Below are 19403 nucleotides of genomic sequence, written 5' to 3' on the forward strand. Positions count from 1 at the left end.
GCATCATACTGATAGTTTGCTCCTCTATCATGATGAAGAGGCAAAGTCACATCTCTTGTATCCCAGATGTGACTTCACAGTTCTATTTAAAAGCTTGCTGTTAGTTTTTAAGGCTGTAACCTTGCACTTTTTATGTTTGCATCTTAAACTGCTCTCACCTTGAGCTTCCTATATATGCTGCTCTCATTTTAATCAATGATACCTGCTTGCTTTGTATTATCAGGTTTTGTTCGTACCTTTACTTTTATTAATTGCACAATTATTAAAAAAAAAAAAAGTACAGTTAGCAGAGTGGGGTGGTTAGGATAGCATTTTACAGGTTTTATGGTTACAAAGATCATCGTGGTGCAAAGAGACAATCAGAAATAAATGAGATGCAATCACGTGCCCTGGGCTCACAGTAGAAAACTCCAAAGGGAGCAATCCCCAGAGAGAGATCTTTCCCCAGTGGCAGTCAGCCCTTAAATGGGGTCTAGGAGAGGTGGAGCCTGGCTCCACCCCTTCTGGTCACACAGGTGAATTGCCTTCACCTGTGCTCCCAAGGCTGACTTAGTGCTTGCCTCAGGTGATCAATCAGTGGTTCAGGCTGTGATACAACAGTTCCCATACAATAATAATTATTAATGTTGATGATACTTGACCTCAGTCTCAAGGTAAGTTATGAGGACATTAGTTTGACTTATTTATGACTTAGTTTTGAGTGCTGAGACTGGTTAAATTATTGTATAAGCTGAAAATGAGATATTTCAGCAAGCTGATTTGGCTGCTCAAGTGACTTTTCCTGTGAGATGGATGGGTGAGAGTCTGCTTCTAAATTTGCTGGGGGAGAGCCTGTCAGCAGTATCAGCATTGCAGCCACCTGTAAATCTGGATGATCTGGAAGATCACAAACATTGTTTGCATACCTTGGGAAGTACAAAGATGCATATGTAATATAGTAACTGCAATTAAATACGTGGGGGCAAAGTTATAGATGAAAGTAGGGATTATTTGAATGACCTCCAAGCTGCCTTAAATGCACGTCAAAATACTTCAGTTACTGGTTCTTACTTTACTGTAAATATGGCTGTTTTGACTGCCTCAACCTTACTTGGCTTTTGCTATAAGTCTAGTAATCCCAGCCTTGCTTGCTAACATTCTGAAATCTGTTTTGGTAATTTCAGGGGTCCTGAATTTTGTTTCTGTCTTATTGTTTTAGAAATGCTTTCCTAATTCTGTATTGCTATGAGCACAAGTGTGGTAACACTGATGGTATCAGTTGGGCTTCCAATGTATTAGTACTTAATGCCATTGTTTTTAAGAAAAACAGCTCTTTCCAGAGCCTTAATTATGATAAGTAAGATCAGCTTTACCATAAAGGGATTACTTTTGCTGTGGGATTGTGAGAAATGACTAAATTTGGTTTTCTGGTGCTTCTGCTGTTGTTTAAGAAGCTGTGCAGATTTGAAATAGCTTAAATTTGATACATTTCTCACTTAATTTTTCACAGGGCAGTCATATGGAGAACAAATAACTGGGTTAACAATGCATAACCAAATCATAATCTCATTTTTACTTCTTAACTTTTTCACTTGCTAGGGGACAGCAGTTTTAAAAACCAAAAGGAGAAAATGTTACAAGAAATAATTACAAGGCATTAAGTTCCTTAATTTTTTTTTGTAGAAAGGGGAAAGAAGATATGTAGAGGATTTCTTTTTTTTTCTTTTTCTTTTTTTCCCTTGTTTTGTTTTCTTTCCCTGTAACTGTTGAAGCCAGCCATATAACATTTCTTGGCTAAATTAGCTTTTCATGCTTTTTAAGGAAAAGCTGATGGAAAAGTTCCATATACAGGCTCTGATGCACAGAGTGGGTGGGCCTTTCAATTTCTTCTTGAATTCATCTTTCTTTTTTCCCAAATCTGCACTTTCTTAGATCTTAGGGTCTTTTGGGAGAACGTTTAGGATCTTTTAGGAGAAAGTTCTCCACACAGGGGGTGGTGAAGCAACAGGTTGCCCAAGGAGGTTGTGGATGCCCCATCCCTGGAGGCATTCAAGGCCAGGCTGGATGTGGCTCTGGGCAGCCTGGTCTGGTGGTTGGTGACCCTGCACATAGCAGGGGGGTTGAAACTCAATGATCTTTGTGGTTCTTTTCAACCCAGGCCATCTTCTATGATTTTATCATCATCTTTTTTTTTTCTTAAGTGCAGAATGGTCAGCTTGCTTTGGAATAATTTATTTCTTGAAGAAAATAGCTTATGTGTTTACATTTACTTCAGAACATGGAATTTAGTCACTAAACCTGCTGATTGATATGCAGAGTTGTTTGAAACAGTACTTCGAATAGGGCAATTAAGGAGGGGCTTAGAATAGACTCTTTTTTCAAAACTGAAAGTAACTTTTTGTCTTTTTTTTCCCATTGTTTTTCAGAGCTTTGGTGAAGGCGTGCTCCACTCTATGAAGTCACTGCTGCACAGCAGAAAAGAGTTATGCAGTGTATCAACAGAAGAATGTTTAAATCAGGAAGAACAAGATAATTTTATTGAGGTTTGGCATAACCTGACCATTTATGTATGTCATTTGGTTGTGATGTAAGATGATTTAGCTTGTAGCATGCAGGATAGTAAATGTGAACAGTGTTGCAACTTATGGACAATTAATTTCTTGCCCTGTGTTGCCATACTTTCATTCAGGCCTTGAAGTCCTGAAAATAACTGTAACATTTCAAGATGATGTATCTCTGCTTTGTCGGAATTGTGAAACTAAATAACAAGACATGTAGATAAATGATTTTGGTGAAATTTTGTGACTGGATGCTCAGCATTTGTGAGCACTCCTGTGTTCAAGTTGTATGGATAGTGCCTTAACAAAGTAGCAGAACATTTTGGTCCAAGTCTGAAGGTGAAAGCTAATGGACTGCTTATATTTCCTTGTGCTCAGCACTAAAAGGGAAAGCTCCAGCATTGCAGATCAGGGCTTCTATGACATGAATACATATGGGCTGAAAGCTGGACGAAGTCTGGTGAGGGGGGAAATATAAAAAGTAGACCCAGAGAGAATTCAGGAGTATCTCGGTAAATCTTAAGCTGTGAAGACGACTAGATCTGTTTGAGTTACAAAATTTAAGAGTAGTTTCTCCAAATAAGAAACAAAAAGGTAAGAAGCACTATGTAGTGTGTATCTCTTAAGAGCTATAGAAGACTACTGAGTAGTTGACAGGCCTGACAAGGAGCCTTATAGGAGGGGAGCATAACCTGAACTGGTCAGGAAGAAGAGCTGAAAGAAAGGAAAATGAAGCAAAAAAAGGCTGAGGAAACCATGAAGGAAGGCTGGTAATTGGATAAGGAGTAGGAGGAGGAAGGAAAGAAGCAGACTGTAGGGCCAGCACAGAATGAGGTAGGATCACTTGGACAACCCCAAGGGTTTTGAGACTTTCTTTTTCTTTAAGCAAATATCTGGCAACAATTAGAATGATGGTCCCTAGGGAGAAAGATGGCTTACTGTTATATGTAGTTACCTTATTAGCTCAAGCAATTGAAAGTTTTCTGGTTGAAATGTAAGAGTTGATGGAAGAGACACAAAACAGGTATTATTTTTTTCTTCATCCAAGAATACAGGGTAAGACATCTATATACAGAATAATGTTAAAACAAGTTACTAGGTCTGTGAAGACAATTGCTTAGACTTACAAAAATTGTATTTAGGTTTCCTATGGCATTTCAGTGAAGCTTATCTTTGTCCATGGATTCTGATAAGCTTCAGATACAGCGTCACATACACTAAGGGAAAGGCTTCTGTTACTGGTTGTCAGTTCTTCTGGAGAGATTTCCATAACCACCAACATTTTAAATGTCTGTACTAGTTTCAGCTCTTAAAGGTGTTTATTTTTTTGGCGAAAGCTGGAGATTGAGCATAATAAATCTAGACGTTATAATTGAGAGAGAAATTAGTAGACTCAGTAGTTTCTTTGATGGCAAAGTATTCTTTGGGCGAGGTAAAGGTTTGAAATCGTTAGTTTGAGGAAGAGGAAAGGACCTGTAGGAAGACAAAAGAGCATATACCCACTAAAAAAACATCCTAACGTCAGTAAACCCTAAAGCCTCCCAAAACGTTCTTCAGAGAAATGCTTTTCTTCCAAGCCTTTAAACTGGTTAGGCCTCTTTTTTTGTTCAGACAGTAGGTGTTGTGCAGATGAGGTGTTGGAATTGCAAGGTGTCTTCAGATACTGTATGCATAAAAGATGTAGGAGCCTAAGGATATATCACTGAAAAAGGACCTGTAATAGCACAGAGAACATGATGCTGCAGAACTGTGATTTGCTAAGAGCCATTTAGAATGCTACTGCAAAAATGTTGTTTAATTTAGGATTTTGTTGTAATTGAAATAAAAATAAGTGGATGGAGGCAGGAAGATCTTTTCTGGGAGGCCAATGTAGCTATGTGATACCACCTGAAATAAGTCAGAATTTTTAATATTTTAACACGATTTCAGTTTAAAAGGCTTCTTGTTCCCATGCGTGGAAGAAAAAAATGTGCTTATTCAAAACTCAGATACAGTACAAAACAATTGTTTTTTCAGCCGTTTGTTTTTATAGCTCTTTCATAGTTTCTTTGTACACACAGATAAGTTGCTGATCCAGTTAATAAGTGATTATAAACATAGAGGTATTCTTTGCTGGTTTTAGGTATGAGAAGCATCTCACTAGCACAGCTTTAATGTGAACTGTGACCCAAATAAAAGTCACTCACTCAATTGCATAGTGCTCTGAAATAATTGAATCCCAGCCACATTAACTTCAACTCCAAACACAGAATCATAGAATCTGTAGAGTTGGAAGGGACCTTTATAGGTCATTTAGTCCAACTCCCCTGCAATGAACAGGGACATCTACAGCTAGATCAGGAGCTCGGACCCCATCCAGCCTGACCTTGAGTGTCTCCAGGGATGGTGTATCAACCATATCTCTGAGCAACCTGTTCCAGTGCTTCACCATCCTCCCTGTAGAAGACTTTTTACTTGTATACAACCTAAATCTACCCTCTTTAAGCTTGAAACCATTTTTCTTCGTTCCATTATCACAGACTCTGCTAAAGAGTCTTCTTTCCTGTAGCTCCCCTTTAATCACTGAATGGCTGCTATCAGTCCACCTCAGAGTTTTCTCTTCCCCAGGCTGCACTGCCCCAGCTCTTTCAGCCTGTCCTTGTAAGAGAGGTGGTCCATCATGGGATCATTTTTATGGCCCTCCTCTTGATATGCTCCAGCAGGTCCATGTCTCTCCTGCACTGAGGACTCCACATCTGAGTGCAGTACTCCAGGTGAGGCCTCATCAGTGCAGAGTAGAGGGACAGGATCACCTCCCTTGACCTGCTGGCCATGCTTCTTTTGATGCAACCCAGGATATGGTTGGCCTTGTGGGCTAAAAGGGCACATTGCTGGCTCATGTTCAGCTTCCCATACCACTACCCCCAGGTCTTTTTTAGCAGGGCTATGCTTTCATCCTCCCCTGGTTTTTATTGGTAGGAGGGGTTGCCTTGACCTAGGTGTAAGGTATTGCATTTGGATTTGTTGAACTGCATGAGGCTCACCTGGGCACACTGCTCGAGCCTGTCTAGGTCCCTCTGGATAGCATCCCATCCCTCTGGTGTGTTGACTGCACCCCACAGCTTGGTGTCATCAGCAGACTTTGCTGAGGGTGCACTCAACCTCACTGTCAATGTCACTGATCAAGATTAAAGAGTATCAGTCCAAGCACTGATGCCTGTGGGACACTACTCATCACTGATCTCCATCCAGACATTGAGCCATTGTCCACCACTCTCTGGACTTGATCCTGCAGCCAGTTCTTTGTCCATTGAACAGTCCACCCGTCAAATCCATATCTTTCCAATTTGCAGAGAAGGATGTTGTGGGTACCGTGTCAAAGGCCTTACTGAAGTCCAAACAGGTGACAGCGGTGGCCATTAGTTTGGTCAAGCAGGATTTACACTTGGTGAAGCCATGCTGGTTCTCCCATATCATCTCCCTGTCTTCCATGTGCCTTAGCATAGCTTCTAGAAGGATTTGCTCTGCCATCTGTCCTGGGACAGAGGTGAGACTGACAGGTTGGTAGTTCCCAGGGTCATCCTTTTTACCCTTCTTAAAAATGGGCGTGATGCTGCCTTTTTTCACTCACCAGGGACTTCACCTGATTGCCATGATTTTTCAAATATCATTGAGAGCGGCTTGGTGAATACGTAGCTAATTTCCTCAGGACCCTGGGATGCATCTCATTGGGACCCATAGACTTGTGGATGCTCAGGTTCCTTAGATGGTCACAAACATGATCTTCACTTACAGTGGGAGGGATGTTGCTTCTCCAGTCCCCTCCTTCCAAACCAAACAGTTGAGGATTGTCTGATGAGCAGTTATCAGAGAAGAAGAGAAGACCAGGACAAAAATACCTCAGCCTTCTCCTCATCTGTTGTTACCCAGCTTGCCTCTGTCACTCACTAGGGCAGATACTTCCTCCTAGACTTTCCTTTTCTGGTTGAGGTACCTGTAGAAGCCTTTCTTCTTGGCACCTCTGGCCAAGTTTAGTTCAAGCTGAGCCTTGGCTTTCCTAACTTAGCCTAGCAGCTTCCTTATACTCTTCTCATATCAATGGATGTGTTAATGTTTGTGCTCCAGTTCTTACAACCTTGTTTTGAAAATAAAAGCTGTGTATTTTTAGTAGCATGCAGTTACCCAACTGATTAGTCATTAGGGAAATATTAAATGAAAATGAGGAGATCTGAAATCTGAAACAAAGTTTTAATAGTTGAATGTAAAGCAGATCATAAGCTAATGCCAAAGAATGAAGATGAAACTAAATACTTAATGCCTTTGATCTGTTAGTATTGAATGAAATGAGATGTCTGTAAATATAATAGCAGGAAGCAGTAAAATACCACCCCTATCCGCAAGTCCCCAGACCTGTAATATAGTTGACATTTCAGACATATAGCAGGTTCTTGAGCCTGACAGGACCTTCTTACAGCCTGAATACTCTAATCCTTTTACTTTAGGGGTCTGTCTGCTTGGATATGCCACGCAGACACGCAGCTTAAGTCATCTGCTGTGTTTTGGCCTAAGGCTAATCAATTTACTTGGTAAATTGTCTGTGTTAGTGTTGTGACCTCTTCAGTATATCCAAACGTGTTGTAGTTTGTTAGCATGGACAGATTTCAGATGGGAACTGGTTTATGCATGTCCAGCTTGAAGCACTGATCTTTGCAAAATCATGTTTATTTTAACAGACTTAATGGGATATATATGTGTTGCTAAATTTCAGCAAGCAAATAGACCACTAGAAAAAAATGAATTTAGTGGGTTTTATAAATTGTGTGTGTACTTTGGTCTGGTCTGGTCTTTCAGAAGTCAAATACAATTGCGTTACTATATGTCTATGCAGTACTTTTTGGGAAAGCTATGCTACCCCAACATGTGAGTTTTGTGGTGGCAGAATGAAGATTTATGCTAGAAATGTTATGAGCTAAAAGTTTTACAGAAAACTACAGAATTATTTTCTGAATTTCAGTGTGTTCATATTTTTATTCTACAGATTACATTCATAGGTTTTGCTGAAGAGATGGGTACTGCTCGTTTGCAGGTATAGTATATCTATCTAGACTGGAAAATAATATTCTTTAGCACTAGTTGTTTCTTGTAAGTAGTACATAGATTTTTGGACAGAGGAATTTTGATGTTTGAGATATGAAATATGTTTATATTGAATTTTTGGAAGCATAACCATTTTCAACGTTATTGAGAGGTTGAAAATAATTATTTTAATGTGATGTTTAGGGGTTTTATATTAAAGTACAGTCTGGGCCAGTCTTTGTACTGAAATGGTCTGAAATTGCATACTTAAACTATTCGGTTTATTTATTTGTTTCTTTGTTTTCATAAAAACTGTGTATCAGTATTCTTTCTTCATTACCTTCTTAATAATTGTACTTAATAATAGAGTGCTATTACCATTTGCAAAACTACAATTTTACTGAGTTTACTGCTAGCTGTGAAATTGCTATTATTCTGAAGAGTTGGATGAGGAAGTATTTAAAAAGGGAAGCATAGCTTGCTAATAGGGTTGTCAAATAATTTAAAGGAGTTAAGATTGTAATTCTCTTGTGCAGTTTATATATAACACGTGCTTACAGTGCTACTTCACACTTTGTAGTCATCTAGATCTTAGTAGAGATTACTGATGTTTAAAAATTAAGAAACAGGCTCTGAGTCCCTTTGTGTTCATAATTACATAAATGTTGCTAATAAATAAAATGATAATAGTACTAAAAGTTCTTTTAAGTATGGGTAAGAACTCTTCGTATGGTTAGATGAAATTAGGCTGAGCAGGTTTATCTTGCTTCGTACAGTATAGATCTGTAGCATTTGGATTTAAATACATAATTATTTCACAGACTTGTTCTGTGTTTTCCATAGATCTAAGTTATCTATGATTCTTTCCAAGCTTGTGCTTAAAAAAAGTGCCGCATCCCTGTTTCTGTAATAACATGCTTTACTGGAATAGTGTTTTAGCCCTCTTAAGAGCATGTAGAGGTCCACTGAGAACCATTGTTGGCTAAGTCTTCTGTCTGCAGTTGCATACCTTGTACGATATGCAGTTACTCTTCAGTGCTTCCAGGATTCTCCTTTGTCACCTTTAAGCCTCTTCTGTTTCATGAGAAGCAGTGGAAATTCTTCTTTGGGTGGAAGAGCAGGTTAAATGTGCAGATTGAATTATTATATTATTGAATTATTTGTGGAAATGAGCTTTATACTAGGGTTTGATAGAATAAGTGGTGGATGGGTTAATAAAAAAGGGATAAAAGAGAAACTTTATCAAAATTAGCAGCTGTTGGAGGGGATATGAGTTTTAAAATGAAGCAACAAACAACTGCTCAATTTCATTCACTTTTATTTTTCTCACTTAGTATTCTCAACTTGTTCCTATGTTAAAACCAGGAGCTGTCAGCTGCTTCTGTAGAACTTCCAGATGTTCTGAAATCGCTTCAGTTGTGCAAACTAAAAGAAAATGAGGTTATTTTTTTAAAAGATGTGAAGAAAACCTTGACAAAACCCTGTACCATGAAAAACCAGGTAATTGTTTTGTTATCTTTCATGTCTGATGCACAGAAGCTTTATATTTGGCCTCTTAGAGTTTGGTAATACTGCAGCTTGTTTTGCTTGTATTTTGGGATCACAGTAGTATTAGTATTCCGTATTTCTGCATTTTTTTGTTTAAAGTGAATGTTAGGAAATCTCCAAGCTCGTTGCTTTCAAGTTAAAAGCTATGTTATTGGTGCAAATACTATGATGCTGGTCGCATCCTTCTGCTCAACTGTTGTCTTTTTCACTGCCAATTTGGAAAGAAGATGAAACCTGTCAAATTGCCCATCTCAGCTCTGCTCAGATATGGCTTCTATCCTCTGCAGACTGTCTTCAATAAAAAAGAGATGCCAAAAAATTATGAGAATATCGGGTCCTCATAAAAGTCAGTGGGTTCTTCTCCAGTTACAAGTGTTGTCAAAGCAAAACCTTTGAGATATATCAAATTGCATGTTAAGTCAAATTGCATTATAAAATCTTGAAGAAATAAATATCCTATAAACTGAAATACTGTTCAATATAAACAGGCTTTGAAATTGTCTTTTAAATAGTTTCATGAGTACATATTGTCAGAATTGTACTATACAGCCTTTTTTGCTCTATTGCAAAACTTTATTCAAATGAAGAAGTCATTAAAATGGGTAAGTAATTTTAACTATTGCTTTATACATTTATTTTCTTTAAAAAAATTCTGAATTGTTTGCTGTTGATTAAAATGTATGTCAGTTTCATCTGGGACAGTATTGTTTTTTTTAGAGTGTCTAGTATGATGCTATGTTTTGGTTCTAGGAGAAAAGCAGTGCTGATAACACACTGATGTTTATAGTTGCTAAGTTGCTATAGTTGCTAACACTGCTAAGTAGTGTTGTACAGAGCTAAGGCTATTCTTAGCGAAGGGCGTAAGGAACTGTGAGGGAACAGAATTAGGACAGCTGACTTAAACTGGCCAAAAGGATATTCCATACCATATAAAATCACACAGAAGGGGTTTTGAATGGAGTGGGAGTTCTGCTGCTCGTGTGCTTCTGCTGCTTAGGGGGCGTGGTGGGCTTAAGTCAGGGGGTGATGGGCAATTGCTTGCATATCACTTGTTATATGCATTCATATATTATATTTGTGTATAAACATATATACTTTATTTATATATATATTTAACCCCCCAAGTTCTACTTTTTTTTCCCCGATTCTCTCCTTTATCTCACTGAGAAATAGGGGGAATGAGCAAATAACTGTGTGGTGCTTAGCCACCTGCCCAAACCAAAACATTAAACCAAGACAATATGTTGAAGGAATCCTTTGTCATTCCCAACAGTTGAGATTATTCCAAGACTATTTTTGTTTTCTTTTTTCTCTTTTTCAAGAACCAACTTCCTGAAGTGCTTTGTGTGATGCGACTGGCTCCTTCATTCCCAAAGATCAAAGTGGATTATGTATTTACTTTGCTAAGCAAGTATACCATGGGTGTAAGACACACAGTTGAAATAAACTCACTGCAGAAACATCGAACAGAGGCATCCCGGGCAGAAGATGATGACACTAATCAGTCAGTTTCTTCAATTGAAGATGATTTCGTCACTGCTTTTGAGCAGTTAGATGAAGATGAGCCTTCAAAGATGCAAAGTGTTGGTAAGTACTTGTAGACTTACAGAAATTGTTAATTGATGTTTAGGCTGTCAGGATTTCATAAGAAAATAAGTGTAAGTAATCAATAGTGTTGTTTTTTAACGTTTGTGTTTTGTGAAGTGATATTATACAAATCTAAATGTACTTTGCTGTTCTTTTCACAACAGCTTATTAAGATATACACCAAAGATTCTAATCTTCATGTCAGATGCAGATAAAATAGAATCTTCTACTTTGTGTGCTTAAAAAATACATGAATTCATGAATTTCAGTGAGTTGTATAGTAGGGTTTTGGGCAAAAATGTATTGTTGCTTTAATTGAGAAAGGTAAGCTATTATATTGCAACAATAGCAAGTCCAGCCATTGCTGTTCAAATCTGTCCCTAGTGTAATTTCTGTGTAAATTCTTGTTTTTGAAGCAGTTACTATTTTTTCCTCCTCAGGGGCTTGCAGCTCTACTTCTCGAAGCCATCGAGATGCTGCTTCACAGACCATCCCCGGTCAATGTACAGAAGCTGTGGACTCGAAGATTCGTTTGGGTTCTGGATGTCAAAAGTCATCATCTGCTAGATCTTCTGCTTTGTTTGATGTTTTGAGACTTAAGGAACTGTCCTCAGTAAAAAATTCAGTTACAACTTCAATTTCTGATCCTTGGATACAAAGGAGTTTCTATAAGCCATATAACCCTTCTGATCAAAGTGTTAATTTTTTATGTAAAACGCTGTTTTCCTCCTCTCCAGCTGAATCTTCTGAGTCAAATTGTTCCAGTCCAAGCCCCATTATCTTCTTAGATGAAGAAGGCTATCAGAAAAGCTTGAAGGCAAAGCTCCAGCTGCCAAAAATTCCAGTGGTGAAAGACGGCATTGAGGATTCAGACTCAGAAGTTAGTGAATTTTTTGATAGTTTTGATCAGTTTGATGAACTAGAACAAACCCTAGAAAAATCTGTTAAAGTTATTAGGGATCCCATCTTAGGGAATCCCTCCCAGAAAAGGAGGACTGCCCATGAACATTTGTGTTCTGCAAACGTTACAATGAATCCTCAGAAATTTAAGTTTGATCGTCCTACTCTTCCAGCCAATGTAAAGAAGCCAACTCCTCGTAAACCAGAATCACCATATAGCAGTGTCTTTGAAGTCCCAGATTCCCCTCGCCCAGTTAAAACATCAGGGGAAGAGAATGGAGGCTTATTCAGCCCTATTAGGTCATCGGCATTCAGTCCGCTAGGGGGCTGTGGTTCTTCTGAATGTTTATGTCGTATCAGTCTTGGTGGAGATGAGACAAGTCAAAACCACCATGATGCACTTTATAACACTTATTCAGAATATGCTGATAGTGTTTCATTTGAAATATTGGGTTCTGTTTTTCAATCTGACTCTTCATCAGAACTTGGAGGAAATGACTCCAAATGCAAAAGGATTGCTTTGAAAGAAGAAAAAGATCAAGCTGCAGATCTCAGAAAGAAAACTGGCAAGGAGCCAGATAAACAAGCAAAATCTCAACATAAGTCATCAATGATTAGAGATAGCATTCAAAAATTTGCAACTGACTTGGTTGAAAAAAGTTTGGGCAGTGCTTTTAAGGACCTGCAAAAAGGTGTTTCTTCATGTACCAATGCACTTTGTCATTTGGCTGCTAGGTTGACATCTTCAGTCTTTCAAATGGCTTTCTATGAAATTGGAAGACGTAGAGCAATCTCCCTGAAGCAGCGTGCTATTAATGGGCTAGCAAGCTTTTTGGTGAGTGAAGCTATAACTGGTGCTTTGAAAGAACTGCGACAAGTAAAGAAACAAATATTTACCAATACTGTTGCTAGATTTGCGGCAGACCTTGCTGAAGAACTTGTGTTTGAAGGAATCATGGAAGTATGCCAGTTTTCCTATCCATCGACACCTACAGCAGCACAGCTTTCTTCATTTTATTACGAAGACAAAGTGGTAAGATCCTATGCCAGAGATCTGTCTGAGTCTGTCATTCAAGAGGCTTTTATTGAACTATCTCAGGTTGATGTCACCTTCACAACACAAGCAGCCATTAGTGTTTCTATGGACAATGTTAAATACGTGAGTGCAGAAAGTATGCTAGAATCAACACAGACTTCCACAGTTTTTCCTAATTTTAATGATAGGGTAGGGCAGAATCCAATCCAAGATTGCAAGAAGGAATATACAGTACATCAAGCTCTATTTTGTACCTCTGGTGTTGTAAGTTCAATACCTGTTCCTTTAGCTGGAAGAGCTCTTTGTCAATATCAGGCTTCCTCTGATGCTTGTAAAACAAAAGTATGCGCTGCTCCAAATTCTGATGACAGTATGAAAGTATACAAAGACTGCAGTCATACATTTTTCACAAGCAGAAAAGGAGAGGAGGAAGTCTCTTCTTTCAGAAACATATACCTAACTTCAGATCACAGTCAAAGTGCTGAAAATGATCCATCACTCTTACATAACCAGAATGATCCCAAACAAACAATTAACAGATCTGGAATGAGGAGTAACTCAGAATTAACAAATGGGTCAAAAAACATTAATAGTTTCTCCGGAACTATGGTAGACATGATAGTAAATGAAGCTTATGAAGCCATATCCTCATCTAGAATAACAAAAGCTGTGGAAGAGTATACAGAGCTTTTAACAAGAAAAGTAGTAGATAGGAAACCTTATGTGCAATATAGCGGTGAAGATTTCCCCAAGAATGTGTTTGCGGATCACCTGGCCAAGTATATCCTAAAACAATCTGTGGATGAAAGTAAAACTGTGTTACGCAACACTAGTGAAAATTTATTATGTAATGTAGGCTCACAGACTCATGCAGCTATCAGTGGAAGAGAGCAATGTGTAATAAAGAAGCAAGAGGCTGAGAAGCAAAGTAATGTTTCTGTAATTGTTGAACAACAGATGCCTTTGAATAATCCATGTAAATTGCTTGCTCCAACTAATTCCGTTCAGTGTTTTTCAGAATCTAGAGATTGTTGGCAGGAACAAAAAGGATACAGATTTTCTTCAAAATCACCACCACCTTGCTCCACTGGGACTTTAGCTAGGCGTGTTTTAGAGAACACGACTGACACAGGAAGCTGCTCAATGACATACTTAAACAAGCCCTCAAAAAAACATGATAGTCAAAAAGCATCATCAGGACCTTTGACTTACAGGCAAGCTGATTGTTTTCTGCACGCAAATAGCTTTTCTTCAGCAATGTCTGGCAGTGAAGATGCTTTGCAGATGGTTGATAAATCAAGTATAAAAGATGGAAATAACAGTGTAACACCTGACACACCCCCACCAACTCCTTTAGTACCCTGTCAAGCTAGTTCTGAAAGAAACCTAAGAAAACTGTCTAAGAAACTCAAGGGAGAATTAGCAAAGGAATTTGCTCCTGCAACACCACCGTCCACACCTTACAATCCATCTGTTACAGGCTCATCTGAAATTGAACATGACTCTTTGGATAATGAGGAATTTATGCTGAAGCTCATGCGATCACTTTCTGAAGAAGTTCAAAGTAGTGAGGATGAAGATCATTCTGAAATGATCGTTGAGAAGGAGGAACATTCAGAAAAAACTGTTCAGTATGCAGATTACTTATCTAGTCATATCATTTCAATAGCAACTGAAATGGCGGCTTCCCATTTAGATGCTAAAACAAACGAAAGAGAAGCTGATAGACAGGTTTGGTTGAGTACACACAACCAAAATTGTGGGTATGCTGCATCTGTAAGTACCCCAGAAGAGACATGCAGTTCTTTATGGAATTATGCAGGTGACGTGGCAGGAAAAGTCATCAATGAAGCCAAAAAAATGATGAAATCGAGGCATTGTAAACTGTTGAAGTTGAAACGTGTTAACTGCCAAGTGGATTGCCTTTATCTGAGAAAAGGTGATAAAGATCATAGTTCAAAGGAGGAATGTGGCCCAGTGCAGGACCAGTGTCCTAGTGAGAGAGATTCGTCTGTACTTTCTTTACCACAAGGTTCAGGCTCAATGGGTTTGACTTCCAAGTACCCTAGCTGTGAAAGTGTGACTGATGAATATGCAGATCATATTATTCATGTTTTGAAAAGAGAAGGTGGTAACGCCGAACTGTTAATGGATCAGTATGCCAGCAGGCTTGCTTACAGGTCTATCAAATCAGGCCTACGGCAAGCTGCTAGGAAAACTAAATTGAGATGCAGCAGAAAGATATTTCCTGGGCAAAGCTCACCGATGAATGGTAAACTAGAACTGATAAAAACAGTGAATAAAGATGCAGTACAGCAAGTTAAAAGCAGCGTTCATCACTGTGCAGACCAAACTCATGAAAGAAGTATCAGCACACAGAGAACAGAATGCATGGAATTGTTGCACTTTTCAGAATCCCTTGCTTGCAGCATAACACGTGATGTCAGAAAGAAATTGAGACTATCGGGAGCATGTTTGCCAAAATCTCTGACAGATTCTTGTCTATATAAAAAGACCGAATTTGAGGAAATTGCAGGGGATCTTATTAAAACAAGATTTCCTAGGACACTTCTACCTTTCTCCCCAAATCATAAACTGTATCATAGCACGGGAAGTTTGAATGAAAATGGTTACAGTGAAAGCATAATTCAAGCTATAGAACAGTATGCTAGAAAAGTAGCAGATGATACCCTAGAAATGGGTTTGGAATCTGCTGGTCTCCAGGTTGCTGAAAACAGAAAAAATGGGGATAGGCTTTCGTATACTGAGAAACTGTCTCCTTTTTCTGGAACTGTCTGTAGATGCTGCAGTATGAAGGAACATCAGTACTGTACAGAAAGTGTATCTCATCACTTACCTCTGCAAGACTCCTCTATTCCAGTGAGGCATTTTCTTCATTCTAGGTTGGACAGTGTCTGCCAAAAACCAAGAATCTTTCAGCTTGATATTCCTAAAATTCATGTTGATGTAGAGCAGAAGACAATGTTGTCTGACAAAGTGGTTGCTGCGCCTGTCGAAAAAGCAGAGGGAGAGCTGAGTTATGCAAGTGTGGCAGCTGACAGTGGTATTGGACAAGATGGAGTCAGTTTTGCTGAAAGCCTTACTACTGAAATAATGACATCAGCTATGACTAATATCAGTCAGGCAGTTAATATAAGGTAACAATTTTTTTTTTGTTGCAGTCTGTGCCAGAAGAAGGACTGTTAATACAAACATTAACGTGTTTAAAAGCTTTTTTTGTTGTTTTCTGTTAGTAATACAAATTCTATGTTCTGAGTACTTTGTTTTATTCTTATCCTGGTATACAAATGATTCTTAACTAGGAGAAAAAAAAACAAAACAACAACAAAAAAAAACAAACAAAAAAAACCATTTTTCCACCTGTGGGAGCTTGAAACAAAGATTTCTTCATATTTCAGTGTGCATGTGTTCCAGTAGGTGGCTTAACGTTTGGAGCTTACTATTTCAACTTGAAATACTATTATTTCTACCTACAGTAGACCCTTCAGGTTTTATTCATGCTTGAGCCATGAAATAATTCTAATTTGTTCCCTTCTTTTATTTCCTCTTCTGTATTGAAAAATGTAAGTAACTTATTTTTGATTGTCAGTAGGAACATCTAGTAGCATCCAGACTGGCCATTACTTGATAGTGTGAAGGGTTTGTGTTGCTTATGAATGTTGTGATAGCATCCTTATTATTGGAAGAAAAGAACCTCTTAAATGAAAACAGTTTATTCTGTAAAATAATAATACAGTAGGTGAAGAACAGACATTCAGATTCTTGTATACTTAGTGAAGGCTATTTTACTGTTTCTTTTATTAGGCCTGTAGATAGAGAATAGTGCCACAGTAACTTTAGGGCAAGGAACAGCTGTTTGCAATGGCAAATCATTTATTTTCTTGGTTTCTAGAGGGGCATCACAGCAAATAATAAAACAGACCTTAATATGGCTTAAGGCCATTGTGGGTCTGAATTCTTTTTTTCAGGGTTTGGTGTCACATGCAGATTAGCTTCTGCCCCATAAACATCAGAGGAAGTTTTTTGGTTTTGGAGATGATGGTTGGGGAAGAACGTTTGCAGAAAACAATAAGCTCTGTTCTAATTTGTATGGCCTTTCAATGGAGGCATGTAACTGAATTTTCACACTGCTGGAATTTTTAATAACTTGTATATCGTGTCTCTGTACAATGGAGTTGGATCCTTAATCTGTATGTGACAAAAAAAGTAACATGGTTATATTCTTCTAATGTTTTTACTGGTCTAGTATTAGATGTGGAGGTTGGTCACCCTGCCTGCGGCGGGGTTTGGAGGCTCATGATCCTTGAGGTCCCTTCCAACCCGGGCCATTCTGTGTGATTCTGTAATGCCTACAGCATCAGAGCTGAGGCTTTTAAAATTACTTCTAAAAAAATTAGTCAAAATTTCTGTTTAGAAATGCAAAATTAAGGGTTTTACTATTTTTACGTCTATGACAGTGTAGAGATATTAAAATTTTAACTTGACAAAAAATGTACAAATGCTTCTTACAGCATCATCTGATGTATGTCTCTTGAGATCTGCATTGTGTGGTGAAAGGAATGGCTGCTAGCACTGAAGAAGCTAGATAGAACTGGGGGGGCAATTTACCTTCAATTATTATCGGGATAGATTATGATTCAAATTTATTCTAAGCTCTATCTTTCCCTGAAAAAAATGGTGCTTTCTGGAGTGAAGTGTTGCCAGTAATGAAACCAAGGAGGGAAAATGGCCAAACTGTCCTGTGAGCAATTTCAAAAATGTCAATTCTTCTGCTTGAAAAGTGTACCTTGATCTATATAGTCTGTAGACTAAAATACACGGATGGTAAAACTGTTCTATGCTTTATAGAAAACAGTCTTCTGAATGAGAGAATTATTTGTGCCATTCCCTCTGTCAGATTCATTTGGTTACTCCATTTCTTTTGAGAAATTGAAAATTAATATCCTTGAAATAAGTGTTAAATTGTTGTAAATGAATTTAAACAGATTTGACATGAAATGCAGTGATGATTTTGTCTTAATTTTTTTGTTTAGCACTGTTGGAAGAGAAGGATTTCACTCTGTTGAATCTGTTGTTAGCCAGCAGATGAGCCTTAGTATTGGTGATGATAGCACTGGCAGCTGGTCAAATCTAAGTTTTGAAGATGAACATCCTGATGAGAGCAGCAGTTTTCTTCATCTCAGTGACAGGTAACTATAAATATGTTAGCACAGTTATAACAGTTACCTTGGCATGAAGAAACGTGGTATCAAGTGTGTGTTTTCTCTGGGGAGATGAGGGAAAGGAGCTTACTTTGTCTTCAACAAGCAATGAGTTTTATATTGAAGTGGCTCTAATGTTGTATTTAGAATTGATGTTATCCTACAAAATATTTTGTTCACGAATGTTTATAATATCTTAAGTGTAAAATAGGTAGTTTACGTTGTCACTTGTGTTAGAGTTGCATCAAATAACATTGTATATGTATAACTTAAATACTTGTAAAAATGCAGATATTTGAAAACAGCATGTGTAAAATACAGTTTGAAAGTAGTGTTTATTTAGCTCAGCAATTAAAAATTGATATGTTTTATGTAAATTCATCTATTCTTTAGAAGAACAAATGTGCTTCTTTTGCACAAGGAGCTTTAAGCAGCTGTTTTTAGGGGCTGAATTTATCAGCTATTCTTACTGGTACTACTTGTGTATTCATGTGTTACTAGCCAGGAACTTACAGGTGTGTAGTACTGGAACTTGCCTGTTTAGGATAGTTACTTTTTCCACAGAGCTTCTTGCTGCAATTCCAGTGGCTGATTGATAGCCAGGGAAATTAAAACAGGAATTTTAAACATCTGCAATGCTTCTGTTGCCAGAGAAAATTATATTGAGTTGTGGCCCTAGCTTCTTCATAAGCAAGGTATGAGGAAAGAGTAAGCTTAGTTTTGCATGAAGGAGATATCACTTAAGTAGAATGTTCAGCACTTCTGATGAAGAACAGCAGAAATGGGGGTGTTGTTTTCTTTCTTTCTTTTTTTTTTTACACTCATGTAATGCACACACAGATTATTCGGTACCAAATTGAAACTGATCAAATGGCTGAAGGTTTTTTTTCATGTCTGGCTTAAGCAAATATTTTAATCAAACTAATGCTGCGATTTCCTCACTCGTACAACGAAATACTTCTATAAAAGTAAATATTGCCTTAAAGATATTTTAATAATGCATCATCTGTTGAATGAGTGGAAATAAATTTGACTTGCATGGTGGAATTCAGAATATAAGGAAAGAAGAATCAGCATATTGGCAGTTATAAACAGCAAATACAGTATGAGTTAATTAATGCTGGGGAAGAAAAAGATGTAAAGCCTGGACCTGTTGTGCCCATGGTGTTTTTATTGTCATTCGCAGGACAGCTTTCAATGAAAAGAAGGTACTTTGTGCAATTTTAAAGACACTTTGTTAGAGGAGGAATGACCTAAATGAACATTTAACTCAGGGAAGGGGAGACATAATTTAGATAGCAAGGTGTTGGCAGAAGAAACTGACACGCACAAATTGCTGGCCTAGCTTTACAGAACCAGCTGTGGATTATTAAGAGCACCTGTGTGTGTTTGTGCTACTGAGTTCTAGCAGGTGGATGTGAGAGGATCGGGGGTTGTGGCTCTGAGCAAAGACATTGTGGAGAGGTGGGTTCTATCACAGAACGAGCTTCAGTAATAATGTGGAACAGCGATATCTTA

The 19403-nt window shown here is 38.1% G+C and overlaps 1 protein-coding gene across 7 annotated transcripts in view; it reads left to right on the plus strand.

The window, feature by feature from the left end:
- Window positions 1-19403, plus strand: part of AKAP11 (A-kinase anchoring protein 11) — a 52791-nt gene that overhangs the window by 19813 nt on the left and 13575 nt on the right. For all 7 annotated transcript variants that reach the window (XM_040657596.2, XM_046899398.1, XM_046899393.1 and 4 more), the window contains exons 3-8: window positions 2406-2522; window positions 7555-7602; window positions 8958-9092; window positions 10463-10727; window positions 11168-15821; window positions 17718-17873. In XM_040657596.2, the coding sequence (XP_040513530.1) occupies window positions 2406-2522; window positions 7555-7602; window positions 8958-9092; window positions 10463-10727; window positions 11168-15821; window positions 17718-17873 (5375 nt within the window). The remainder of the gene's footprint in view (window positions 1-2405; window positions 2523-7554; window positions 7603-8957; window positions 9093-10462; window positions 10728-11167; window positions 15822-17717; window positions 17874-19403) is intronic.

Source organism: Gallus gallus, chromosome 1 (assembly GCF_016699485.2).
Source record: "Gallus gallus isolate bGalGal1 chromosome 1, bGalGal1.mat.broiler.GRCg7b, whole genome shotgun sequence".
NCBI lineage: Eukaryota > Metazoa > Chordata > Aves > Galliformes > Phasianidae > Gallus > Gallus gallus.